The 13,923-nt window shown below is 38.2% G+C and overlaps 1 protein-coding gene across 2 annotated transcripts; it reads right to left on the reverse strand.

Annotated features, from left to right (window-relative positions):
* Positions 1 to 610: 610 nt before the first annotated feature.
* LOC113056010 (bifunctional heparan sulfate N-deacetylase/N-sulfotransferase 2-like) lies at positions 611 to 12,184 on the reverse strand. Of its 2 annotated transcripts, XM_026222453.1 has the most exons (13): positions 10,780 to 12,184; positions 9,268 to 9,355; positions 9,021 to 9,175; positions 8,762 to 8,947; positions 7,735 to 7,863; positions 7,445 to 7,627; positions 6,283 to 6,379; positions 5,535 to 5,658; positions 4,191 to 4,365; positions 3,796 to 3,966; positions 2,850 to 2,959; positions 2,548 to 2,647; positions 611 to 1,545 (listed from the first exon to the last, which is right to left on the reverse strand). In XM_026222453.1, the coding sequence occupies exons 1-13, from the start codon at positions 11,812 to 11,814 to the stop codon at positions 1,420 to 1,422; spliced, it is 2,679 nt and encodes an 892-aa protein (XP_026078238.1). In that variant the 5' UTR covers positions 11,815 to 12,184; the 3' UTR covers positions 611 to 1,419. The 2 variants fall into 2 exon arrangements, with proteins under 2 accessions (XP_026078238.1, XP_026078239.1); XM_026222454.1 differs by lacking the exon at positions 611 to 1,545 and having other exon boundaries at positions 2,738 to 2,959.
* Positions 12,185 to 13,923: the final 1,739 nt, after the last annotated feature.

Raw genomic sequence — 13,923 nt, forward strand, 5'->3', positions numbered from 1 at the left:
GCATTGTCTTGATGAGCTTCAAGAGGTATCACCTGAAGTCTTCCAACAGTCTTGAAGGAGTTCCCCGAGAGATGCTTAGCACTTGTTGGCCCTTTTGCCTTCTGTCTGCGGTCCAGCTCACCCCTAAACCATCTGGATTGGGTTCAGGTCCGGTGACTGTGGAGGCCAGGTCATCACTCTTCTTCTTGGTCAAATAGCCCTTGATGCCTTCAGTGTGACTCTACAATTTTCATAGTCAGGAAAATAAAGAAAACTCTTTGAATGAGAAGGTGTGTCCAGACTTTTGGTCTGTACTGTATATATACACATATAAACTTACATTTTTAGATTTTTTAAATATCAATTTTTTAATTAACATCACTGAGATCACTGTACTGCTTTTTGAAATGGCCTTTTCCATAAATGATACATTGCAGTGCTTCCTTGGTGATAAAACCAAGTTATATTAAAAACCGGAATAATTATATTTCCTGCCTAAATGGCTATGGTATCTTGAAATCCTTGCTAGGTTTTGGAACAGAGATATCATCTGCAGATCGCATAGACTAGTGTACAAAAGTCTGGGGTAAGTAAGATTTGAGTTTTAAGAAGGATTTTATTTTATTCACTGAAAAGAAGAACTGCTTCCTGAACAACAAATTAGCATATTTGATCATGTGACAGTGAAGACTGGTCGAACTGCTTTGATATCACATGAATACAAAATAAAAAAAACTTAAAAATCATTTAAACTATGAGGCAGGTATTTTAAATTGTAATATACATTTTTTTTAAACAGTATTTTTACTCTCATAAATGCAGCCTTTGTGGACATAAGAGGCTTCTTTCAAAAACATTAAAATCTTAACTAAACCCAAACCCTTGAACATTAATGTAGCTAGTCAAAAATGAGAATTTTAACGTTTGCCGAGTTCATTCAATAAAGAAGAAAACCTGCTAAAAGTAGCCACATTTATGACATATTTAAATACTTCTCTGCTTGGCAGAGTTAAAGACTTCTGAGACTAAAATCGAAATAATCCTCTCATAGTCCCTTCCTTTCATGGGTATTTGAACAAAATGCTCCTAGAGGTTCTGTGCGATTCCCTCTCTTCCTAGAAGACTATATTTGAATTTAAAAACAGCCAGTTCACAGCTGATAACCAACCACTCTAGAAGTCTTTTTAAAGCTGTCCAATCAGGTCGCTTCCATTTCCATATGCATGACTCCGTGAACGTCCACTACAAGTTCCCATAACCAGGTTGAAGGCTTCATGCAGACTGACTGATGGCGTGATCGGCCAGCACAGTCCATCAGGGCCTGTGCGGGGTACGGTGGGCGAGAGGGGTCAGTCCTCTTTTGGCTCCTGCCGCACGCGGGCCCGGAGTTCTCCAGTGTGGAGCAGGGTTCTGCCGTGGTTCTCCTTAAGCAGGTTCTGATCAGCTCCAGCTGGCGTTGTGCAGTTCATCTCTGAGCCAGATGGGCAGAGGCTGAGCCAGACGTTTCAACATCCGGAGTAACTCCACGTTCTGCTCGCGGTAATACTCCGACAGAAACACCCTCGACTGGAGTCAGGAAAAAACTAAACGTGAGTTACACACATTTATGGAAGAATATGAGAGTCATGAGACATTATGAGATATATTACAATTCTAAGTCAAATTTAAAATAAAAATTCACATGACAAAAAAAAAAGTTTAAATTATGAAACTTTTGTAATTTTTATCTCATATTCTGAACAACTGATGATGTCAAACTTCTGAGATTAAATTATGAGTCAATTTTGACAAGTGAATATTTTGAGATAAAAAGTCAATTTTGTGATAAAGTCAAAACTATGAAATACTCATTCTATTTAATAATTTTAACTTGTGTCATTATGCTTTTTTTATCTCATTATTATAAATAACCGATTTATCAAGTCAACATTGAGAAAAAATGTATGTGGCAAAAAGTTAAATTATGACAAACTAATTTACATGCAGGAAATCAAAATCAACAGGAAAAGTCATGACATAAATCAATTTATTGTGCCATAATTATGACTTATGTCAATTTGGACTTGTATCATGATTTACCAAAAATTAAAATTTTTATAATTTACATGTACTTATGTGGCGGAAATAGTCTTCTATACATACATAATGCAGTTCTATATTCTATACATACATAAGGTAAATATCACTGATTGAATAATACTGATCACCCAGGAGAAACTGTTTTTTTGTTCATGCATTTACACACTAGACTGGACACAAGATTGAAACTTATGTGCCAACTGCTGCAACACACTCTGATCAGCACTCTGTGATTTAATTTAAGTTGCTTTTGAAATCCAATTTGCTCTATTCCCACTTGATTTCAAATGGACTCGTTCTACAACCTCAAAATAGATCTCATACATTCTCTTCCATCAGCTTTAAGTGTGCAGCCGATTATAGAAAGGGAAACTGTACTAAATAAACTTCACTGGCTGTAATTGAAATGCAATGTCTATTTTTGTTCAGCTACAATATATCCTTCTTATCTTGATATCAGGAGCTGTAATGTTGAGAAGCAAGCTGTACCTCCAGGCTCATTTCTGGATATATCCTTCCTTTGCTCTTTCCCAGACAGCGATGTCCTGCCTCCAGTTTCTGACACCAGAAACCTTTACTCTCATCAAACCTTTAAACAGAGAGCAGGCCCTAGTTATGTCTCCAATAGAAATCAAATGTATCTAATCCAATTAAATGCATTTTTAAGGACATATTTTACTTAAAATGTCATGGAATAGAATTGAGGACTGAGATGATTAGTTCTGGAGCAAATATAGTAGTGCTCTTGGACTCTGAGTGAGAGGGTGTGCAGTAATAATGAGAGCTCGCACGTCAGCGCCTGTGTGTAGTTGTAGTACGGTGTGACTCCAAGAAACTTCTGAATCCCATCCATCACCTGAGCAGGACTGGAGCGCAGCTGCACACCGTCCACGATCAGCAGCTGTTCACAGGAGAAAACACACATCACACACACTGATGCAGTACAACACACCTGCTCTAGAGCATTATGGGATGATTTTGAACAAGTGTAGGTTCACTTATCACAATGTCTGAATATTCTAGGTCACTTATCAACATAATCTAAAGTTGTGTAAAAAGTGTAAAAATAATGTAAACGGAGTGTTTACAGTAAAAACCTATAAATGAACAAGGGCCAGGGGTCCACTAGGGGGCCTCAGCAAACTTCCCAGGGGACTTGAAGATTACTTAAAATGACTTGAAATAAGACAAAAGAAGTATGAAAATAAGCTAAAACAGTAAAAAAAAAAAAAAAAAAAAACCTTGCTAATGACTTACTCAAATACTCACAAAAAAAAAACACAGAAATACATTTAAATTGGATTAAAACAGTAATTTTAAAATGCAATTTAAAATGATTTCAAAGACATTAGAGGTACAGCACAAATTTCAAGTAGAAATTGTGTGTAAAAATGATTTTGTATTTTTATGCCATTAAAACATTATTTTATTTATCAATTCCACTAACAGATCAACTACGGTAAAAGGTTTACAGCTTTTACAAATGCCATGCAGTAATAAAGACAGTATCCAGCTGAAGCGGTGTTGTCTATTTAGGCATGTTTTAAAAACGGTTGACCAATCAACATCCAGGACTGAAATGAAAGCTAGCTGCATTATAGCGTGTCACAGCTGCTGATGAAGATGAAAAGAGTTCTTTTAGGAGACAGATCTTTTGTGTGCACACCTGGCTAGGCTAATAGCAGTGTGACTAGTTCCTGAAGTCGGCTGTAGGCATGTGTGAGTGTGTGTACACACCTGACTGGGTTGGTAGTGGTGTAACCAGCGCTCCAGATGGCTGCTGTAGGCTCCCGGCTGCAGGCAGCGGTGGTGCAGAGAGAGCAGAGCTGCGGGCGACGAAGGCCCAGAAGAGATCACCTCATAAAATGTATAGTTTAGCGCCACAGGGTCCTGATGAGCCCTCTGATGCTAGAGAGAGATCGGTGGAAGAGAAAATAAACAGCAGTAGTTTTCATTTAATGTGTCGCTATAAAGGACTCAAGAAATCAATCTGACATCAAAGGCAGTAAACAAAGTATTAGGTTTCCAAATAAAAGTCAGTTTTACATCAGACGGTGTAGTTGCTACATCTACCAGCAGGAGTGGTGAATCATGCTAACTAACCAGCTAAGTCCTTGTGTATGCAAACGCACCTGGTACCAGGAATACGCACGGTCAGCAGGGTTGATGAGTATAGAAATGATTTTGGCTCTTGGTAACAGGGCCGCTGCTCTCTTCGGGGCAACTTCAGTGTCAAAGTAGTTTGCGCTCTTTTCAAACAGGAAGTCTGTGCTCACATTCGAGGGTACGGGGAAAAAATCCATATACCTGAGACAAGACACACAGAATTAACATACACTCATGTAAAATATCCAATATAAATAAAAGATTAAAAGGGGAATTCACTAAGAATTATGTTGTATATTTTAATGCATTAAATCACAGTTGCTTAATATTTGCTGAATGAAATCCAAGAAATGTTTCGTACTGATTTTGGGGTACAGATTTCAAAAACTGCTTGCTTTGCTCTAACATGTCACTCATTCTGACAGATATTATGTACATTTTCTAGCATTTTTGCCTTTGACAACCATCTGTGAGGTTCAGTCGTCTTGTATTATCCCAAAAAAACTGCAACAATGACATGAATCCTGTCTTCCTCTGAGCCAGGTTACAGCTACTTTTAGTGTTTATATATTATGTTCTGTTTATATTAATAGCTGATTTTTCACATGTATGAATTATTGTTGTGTTATTTTATTACCAATCCTGATTTCAAGGTTAGAATTATGGCCACCGACAGAAGAAAATGCAAATATGACCTAAATGTTTTCTGCTCTGTGGGTGTTTTCCTACATCCATACAGCAACACAAAAATACAAATTTAAAAAATATATATTTATTTATACCTTGTGTTTAAAGCTACTTAATATTAAATAGAGTATCTGAACATATTTTCCACTCTTTTGCAGACTGCAAGTTAAGTAATTTTTTTTAACACCGTTTAATATTTGACTTTTATTTTTCTTTGTGCATTAAACTTGTTACATATATATGACATCAAAAATCGACATTCATATTCCGTGAAAAAAAATTAAAATAAAAACCGCATGTGATTTTTCAATGGAGCATAATCAAAATAGGTAATATTCTGCTAGAAAAAAATTTGATAAGTTACTGTGTGTGTTGTCTATACTGTTTTGAAGTCATTCAGTAAAAGTTTACAGAAATTATTCAATTGTTTTGTTTACCATGCAAAACTGCATATCTGAATTTTTATACTATTCTCATCCAGAGATACATTAAATTTAAGCATTAATAATAGTCATGCTTTCTAAGATACAATATGCACGCTAAAAATCAATTTATGATACATTTCCTATGATCCAAAAATGATTTCTGCCAGTGTGATGTGATTGAGGCTTTTTAAAAATTGGTATCCGATTTGAAAATGAAGAACAAAGAAGATGAGGTATGGATGGGGTTTCCATGGTTACCAGTCAATGCCACGCTGGTAGTTTGGTCCGCTGAAGAACTGCACCTCCTCAAAGGTGACGGGGCTGGGGAAGCTGCTCGTAATTGCAGGATGAAGGGCAAGAAACGAGTGCAGTGCAGTAGTTCCTGCAGAAAGAGCACAACACCACCGAATCAAGCTGCTTTGATCAAATATTAATCACATTTGTTGCAAATGTTCTCGGTTCTGTGACTTGTATGTAGAATGAAATGTTCTACATCATAAAACCTGGCTAATTATTAATATGTATATACCGCATTTTCCGGACTATAAGTTGCACTTTTTTTCATAGTTTGGCTGGTCCTGCGACTTATAGTCAGGTGCGACTTATTTATCAAAATTAATTTGACATGAACCAAGAGAAATGAACTAAGACAAATGAACCAAGATAAATCATTACCGTCTCCAGCCGCCAGAGGGCGCTCTATGCTGCTCAGTGCTCCTGTAGTCTACACTGAAGACATAGAGCACCCTCTCGGTTGTAGACGGTAATGTTTTCTCTTTGTTCTTGGTTCTAAATAAATGCGACTTATAGTCCAGTGTGATTTATATATGTTTTTTTCCTCATCATGACGTATTTTTGGACTGATGCGACTTATAGTCCGAAAAATACGGTAAGTCTCTTATGGTTTCAATGACTAGCAACTTCTCTGGTATATGTTCACAACACAGTGCACATCTAGCTTAAAAACTAACTAAATAAACAATCGTATTTTGAGGTTTTTTGTTACCAGTCTTTTGAGGACCAATCACAAGAAACTTGGGCAGTCTGTCACAGGTCTTCTCTTTGGACCAGATGTCTTTGTGCCTCTTGTCATGACACGGGTTCTGTTTATCAGGGGGAGTATTTGTGATTATAATGTGAGCATAAATGAATATGAGACTAATGTAAATCAATTTCCTGTTCATAACCTAAACATGAAAACATTCATTTTAATTTTAACAGGGGATCCACAGGTACTTCAGAGAATTTGTCAATTAATCTTTGATAACCAAGGGATGTGAATTTTTTTTAAATAAAACTTCAAATGTAAAGAAAAATAATAACTGTAAGCAAAATAAAGAAACTTTAGTTAAATGTTTGCTCCTCCCACATTTAAAAAAGTAATTTATTAAAATGTATTAAGTATAAGACTCTGTAAATCAATTATTATATTAATGGTTTTACAATGTAAACATCATAATTGTTTTTGTTTTTAGATGTAACATATAAAATGTTTACATATAGATATCACCCGATAGATATGACCCCGTTCAAAAGTTTACTTTTTACTTAATACTGTGTTGTTACCTGGATGATCCACAGCCCTTTTGGGTTGTTGTTGTTTGTTTGATAGTTGTTCATGATTTCCTTGTTTGTCCTGAACAGTTAAACTTCCCGCAGATCTTCAGAAAAATCGTTAAGGTCCCATAGATTCTTTGCAGACTCATGAACAACTGTCACAAAAAAAAAAAAAAAAAAAAAAAAAAAAAAAAACCCATTGTGGACCATCCAGGAAACTACACATTATTAAGAATCAATTGTATTTTGAAGGGGGTCATTTTTATAAATTCAGCTATTATTTTCTCTTGTGGACTTTATGTAAAAGTCTTTTATGTGAAATATCTTATTCAGGTCGGTACTAAATAAATAAATAAATAAATATATATATATTCCCTGATGAGAATTATATTGAATAATTTTAATAATAATTTTTATAAAAATATTTAAATAAATAATTGTTTATAACCAACGTTGGTTTTAATTACATGCTAAATAATTTAGAATTACATTTTATTTTAATATTTAAAATAAAATCACTTTATTGTTGATGTTTGAGGCAAAATATGACGTCTTTGGCAGCCTCTGTGAGATTCACCCAGTGAGAACCATGAAAATGTGATTGCACAAACCTGCCACAAGGGGTCTCTCTCATCAGGGAAAATCTGGAAGTATTTGTGAGCGAGGCGGACGGGGGGCAGTGTCTGCAGGCGCAGGTGAGTCCAGCACTGCACAAACCTCACCAGTGACTCAAAGGTGTACAGGCCCAGCCGGTCGTTGCCATAATTTGACAGATGAGTCATGAATATACTAACCTAGCCATGGGAGAGGACAGGGACAAGTAGGTCAAAAAGACAGTGTTTGTCATATTACACCATTACAAGTGTTTGGGCTAGTGTGTCTTTGCGTGTGTGTCACTAACCGGATTGAGCAGAACTGTAAGGAACAGCTCTCCTCCACGGATGCTCTTGTCTAGTTCCTGAGGGCCTCCTGGATAATCTTTATAGAAGATGGTATGTGTGAAAAGCCCACAGGTCTGCCGGGGAAGAACCTGATACACAAAACAAAAATGAGAGCAATCTTGGGACTTATTTTCTTCTATTCACAATATTTCATGGAAAATTTGAAAGCCATTTTGTTAACTTTACAAAATACCTGATTTGTTCAAATTAGTTAATGCAATGGTCCCATTCACTAAAAATGATCATGGTTTCCACAAAAACATTAGAAAACAAAAACTTCAATGTTGATAATAATAAAAATATTATTAGTAACTGAGCCCCAATAATAATTGAGAAGCTATCATCATATTGCAATGATTTCTGAGGGATCATGTGACACAGCACGAGTACAGCTTTGCCATCATATGAATGTATTTTAAATATATTTAAATAGAAATGCTGCAATTGCAATAATATTTCAAAATATTACTGAATTATTTTATCAAAAAAATAATAAAAAAAAAATCTTATTATTCCAAACATTTGACCATTGATCTTTTTCTCTATGATAAGTCTATGATACTTAATGAATTAACACATTTTGATGAAATTAAACATTAATGTAAAGTGATACCACTGTTTTTAAAAAGATATTCCACTGCAAGGAAAGATACCAATCCATTCGCTCTGAATTAAGGTGTCAGCATGCCCAAAAGACAGAACTGTTACAGTTTATAATTGACACATTAATACCTGCCATTTTTGACAGCGTGCTGCATGCATTAGCTGTTAGACAGCAATCATTACACACGTCTTTAAATTAATCTCCTTTAAAAGCACCTGCATTCAGATGGATGTCTTTATACATTGCATCACAGTTCAATGAGCATTTAACCATAGCACTTTTAAAACTGCTGCATTCTGTTGCAATCAGTCTTGCACACAAACAATTTCGTAACTGCCCCATGAAACATGTTTGATTGGAGATAGCTGAACTTGAGTTCCCACCTGTATGCTGTTGTGAATGAAGCCCCTGCGGTAGCGTGCAGGCCTGAGATGAGGATACTCTTCTGTGCTGGTTACCTTGATGCCCCATATGCTCTTCCAGGCCTCATAAAGCTGACTGTGCACAGGGTACACACCTGAGTGATGGGGGGCTACAGCGTAACCCATGTCTGTAGGGATCCCATGCTCCTGAAAGAGACCAAACTATTCAGAATCAAAAACTCTACAACATTTTTTGGCATGCATCAGGGCAGATGCTGACCAATGCAAACTGTTTATTAAGTCTCATCTGTTCTGCGAGTACGCTGACGTTGTGGAAGAGATGAGGCTGCATGTGACTCCACATGTGCGGGAACCACCAGAACTCCTGCCGGTGTCTGAGCAGCGTGTCATCACCCTCATCTTCCTCATCTGTACCTGAAGAACAAGAGCAGAAAGAAAATGAATGAGCGTGTGAAGGTGGTGAGAGTTTTATCTGTGGAACTCACAAAACATCAGCTCCATCATACCTGTATGAAAAAACTTGCCAGAGAATCCCAGGTTGAAGGTGAAATTAGGTACCAGAGAACGGAGTTTATTTTGTGTGTGAAGCAGCGCCTAGTGAGGAGGAATTAAAAAAAAAAAACATTTCAACTGGGTCAAACATGTCAACCATATATTGTCTAAATAAAATAGAACGTGCATTATTATTTTGGGGTATATGAAGCCACTGTAAGTTACAACTAAGAGTGGGCGGAATGAATATCACAATACAAGTCATTGATGATATCTTGCAAAAACATTTATCTTGATTTGGACCCATTTTGCCCTTTTTCACATCACTCAAGTGTTTTTTTCCCCTTAAGTTTAGATAACAAAGTGGTCCTGATAGCCACACAAATATATTTAGCATAGTATAAAGACACATTCAGCCAAGTATGGTGACCCATACTCAGAATTCCACAACCCTAGGGTTAGGAGTCAAATTCTCTAACCAATAGGCCACGACTCCCCACGAAAGTTTCAGGTTTGACCATAGGGTTTCCACCAGCAAACCATGCAGTCCTAGTTATATCAAGTATATTATTTTGACATTATACAGATGCAGGTTGGAGAAAAGGTAGATAAAAGAGGGCAGAAAGGCAAGGACGATAAAAGGTGAGAAAAAATAAGGATAGAACAAAAGATGAAAATAGCTCTTACCTGGGGAAAAAAGCAAGGGGAAGAGAGAAAAATGAAAGAGAAATGTGAAACTGAAAACATCGGGCATGACATTGATTTTGGTGTGGTGGGCCACACAGAACCCCCTATGAGAACTTATCTGCTCAAATTAAAAAGTAAGCCAGTCTAATTAGCCCCATGCTAGCCTTCAGCGAGAGCCTTCTTTCGCTCTCAGGAGATGGAAGAGAGGGAGCGTGAAAGAGAGAGAGAGAGGGAGATAAGAAGAGGGGTGAAAGAAGAAGAATGCCATGCTCCATTGCATTACAAACAAGCTCTCCCTCTTGCACAATAATCACGGCTCTACAAACAACGGCAGAGAGAACATTTTTATTTTTTTTCTCATAAAAATGTAAATGGTGGTTGCTAGGATGTTCGATGTGGTTTTGTCTGTTTCTAGGGTAATCCGGGCAGTTTCTAGGTGGTTGCACACTGACTCAATTCAAAACAGTCACCCACAAGTCTCCATGATATTCCAATCTCTAGAAATGACTGAATTCTTTGGTTCAGTGCACGTTCATGGGGATAGTTTTTTTATCGGCTACCATGGGGGAAACAATAATAAATGTTAAATCTGCTATCATAAAAAATAATAGCACACCTCAACAAGCCAATCAATTGACTTTTTATGGTTTAACATTTAAAACATTATTACTGAAATTTTAGGTGCTAAAAAGTCATGTTCTTTTATAATCAGAAACATTATGACCAAATTGTGAAGCACAGCAAAGCTGAAATCTTTTAAAAAAAATAGCATTTAACATTTTAACAGTGATGGTAGTTTTAGTAAACAAGTATATCCAATAACTTTTTAAGGTTTGTACCTCAACATCTGCCACTTTCATGCGTGTCCCCTCCTTCCCGACAAAAATGTCATCCACATCCACAAGCAAAAATCTGTCCAACGAGAGGCTGAGCCTTCTGCCAGTTAAATAACCTACGGCATCCACGAACAGCAGCTTGTGCATCCAAAAAGACAAGCTACCTCCAAAGAACACCCGCTGGATCCCATCGCGAAGGCCTAGGTCCTGCATAACCGTGGCCAGCAGTGCTCTCTGTTGGTGTGAGTGTGTTGGGAGCTGATTGGGTTCTGCTGGTCTGGGGCTAGCTAACAGCACAGGCTCATAAGTACTGTGGTTGGACAGGAAGGTGGTCCAGTTGTCTGCAGGTAAAGGGCCAGGTTCCAGCTCATTAGGTTTGGTGATGTAGAGTAGGGGGGCAGCAGGGTTGACTCTGTAATCCCAAAGTGGCAGGTTTGAACGCAAGAACAGAGGGAAGCCTCTAAGCTGAGCGCTAGATGGGGAGTTTTCATTTGCCTTATAGAAGCCAATGATTCCCACTCCATAGTCTTGGCAGTATTTGTCCAGTAACTGGCGGTTCCATGAGTCCAAGTTGACGTACTTGAGCAGATTCTCATAGACAATGAGCGTGTATCTGCCTCGACCTCGCCAAGCCAGAGAAGGCATGTCCCCCTTCCCCGGTGCAATTTCAGTGTGGTAATGAAAGCGGCTTGACTCTAAAATGGCAACGATCTCTTGTCCGAGTTGGGAGTAGATGCTTTCCACAAAGAGTAACACCACAGGCTCCGTCCGAGAGGTGTCTGCGGTCCTCACTGAGTGTCGCCGCTGACTGACCTGCGATGGCAGGAACAGTGGAGTCCTTTTTCCGCCACCAACTGACGACGTAGCTACACAGTCTCCCAGTGGTAACGGCACAGGGGCCTCCTTGATCTTGGGTCCAGCACTTACGTGATAAGCCAAGTAGGCCATGGAGAGTAGACAGAAGAGGATGAGTGCAAGGATCAGGCGGTGGAGACCTTGGTGCCTGACTACTCGTGCCAACTTCCTAACTCCAGCCATAGCTATCTTGGCCAAGTGGATGGCAGGAACCGAGAGAGGGTGGCACCTCACTCTGGTAGGGAGGTAGAAGAAAAAAAGAGAACCAGCAGGGATTAAACTGGAATGAAGTTGTCCTGCCAAGAAACGACTATTGACTCTAGGTCACCATGGCCCACATAGACTGCGACGAAATCGCCGCTCCGGTGTCTCTCTTTTTGTATCTTACTCCTCTCATCCATATATCAACCCTATACGTAGGTAGCTGCAGGCATCATGTGATTTGTTTGTTCTTCTGAGTGTTGTTACTTGGGCTCAAATCCTTCTGTCGCTTCATGTATCTGCTTGAACAAACAAGGCATGAGAGGAACATCATCTAGCAGATCCGCCTGTCCATCCTGAAAGAGAAACAAAGTATGGGGAAAAGCACAAAATGACAAGGTTAGAAGGATCAGAATTAAGCCTGTATAACAAGACTGGAAAACACTGCACAACCTTTGCCCAGATTTTCGCACAACTTGCAGTCCTGAAAAGTCGACGTTAGTTGTCAAAAATCAGAACCAGATTACAGTTTTAAAAAAAGGAGGGGAAAAAAAAGCATCATGAACCTCCAGCCCCGACAGATTTTAATTGTAAGGAAAAGAGAAAAGAATACATCTTTTGAAATGTCTCTGTTTGTATTTCATGGAAGAAAGTCATGCTGCTTTAGAACAACATTTGAAACAAATAAAAAATTAAAATGTTTACATGCAGAAGAATATGCTCAGTCAGAACCATAAAATAATCCACTTATTTTAAAAACTAGACAATGCAAGAGACCAAAACACATTAGTTTAGAAGGCCACATTCACAGCGAAATTGGTGTACAACCTTACAAGCTGTCACATTATTAAGAAAAGGGTTAAGATATACATGTACTGTAGCACACTCATTGATGATAAAAATATTTTTTTTGGTAAACTAATCCATCAATGATATTAAGAGGAGACATTTTTACAACATCTAGACTCTGGATAAACTCTAGGTATACACTCATGCATAAAAAAGGACACCATAAAAAGGTAATCCACCCAGTACACAAATACTCACATAAAGAGTCACAAAATAAACGTGGGAATTTTAGAAAGGAGTCGTGTTGCTATCTGAACTGTACCATGCACTCCCCTAACCTCTGAAACTCCGGTGCAAAACTCCAGCCTCTCCTCATCCCAGGGGCCAAGACGGACAAGAAGGGGCCACACAGTATCTCCACAGAGAGAGTAATGTAGGCAAGCCATCTTCTGATTTTTCCATTAGACGACACACGTAAACACACACACATACACGTACACACAAAAACACTCCCCTGCCTCATTAACACTCAATGTACCCATCATCAAATCTCCCTTACCGTCTACATGAGACCTTTTCCCAGCGATCCCAAAATAACTCCATCCCATGCCATCCCTTAATCATGTTCCCCCGATATAGGCTTTCAGGTGTAACTGGAAATGTGTGAGAGTGCTAGTGTACCCACAAAGGAAGAGGCGTCAAGTATAAAATGTCAGTATGGGACATGGTCTGTTTACCATAAACTAAGTGGCGTCCTCAATATCATGTGATTACATTTGGTCGATCCATCATGCACCTGTAGATACTGTAGAGAAACCGGACACCATGAGAAATAGGAGTTCTTAGCTAAGTAGGCCAAGCAACAACCCAAACAAATCTCTCTGCCACTGCTATTATCTCCTTTAACTCAGCAGTATTAGCCTTTGCTAGCGTTACCTTCATTTGAATAAGCTAAAAACACATCAAATGTAATTTTATAATGCCTGTATTCAAAGGGAACAGGGAAAAATCATTAAGTTTGACACATTGCATTAAGCTTCCATTAAATAATGGCTTATAATTCAAACTCAATGCCTTTTTTACTTAAAAAGTGCAGAACAAGCTTTGGACATGAAGCTGTTTCTGCACCAGAGAGCCAATTTAAATGATTAATCTCAGAAAAAAAAAAAGGAGAATGGCTGAGCATGAAGAATTTGAAAGATAAAACATAAGCTGACTTAGCAGTTTTACATTACATTATAGCATGTAAATGAATCTTTCCAGTTAGAATTTAGCTGAACACGACAGCAATCAAATGCAGCA

Source organism: Carassius auratus, chromosome 37 (assembly GCF_003368295.1).
Source record: "Carassius auratus strain Wakin chromosome 37, ASM336829v1, whole genome shotgun sequence".
Taxonomy (NCBI): Eukaryota; Metazoa; Chordata; class Actinopteri; order Cypriniformes; family Cyprinidae; genus Carassius; species Carassius auratus.

What these genes read in the sequence shown, in the direction of transcription:
- LOC113056010 (XM_026222453.1), bottom strand. Translation starts at nt 11,814, where the DNA reads ATGGCTGGAGTTAGGAAGTTGGCACGAGTAGTCAGGCACCAAGGTCTC. An exon ending in AGAGAGACCCCTTGTGGCAG is followed by an intron (nt 6,380 to 7,444) that starts GTTTGTGCAATC and finishes CCTGATAAACAG; the next exon opens with AACCCGTGTCATGACAAGAG. An exon ending in AACTACACACAGGCGCTGAC is followed by an intron (nt 2,648 to 2,849) that starts GTGCGAGCTCTC and finishes CTCTGTTTAAAG; the next exon opens with GTTTGATGAGAGTAAAGGTT.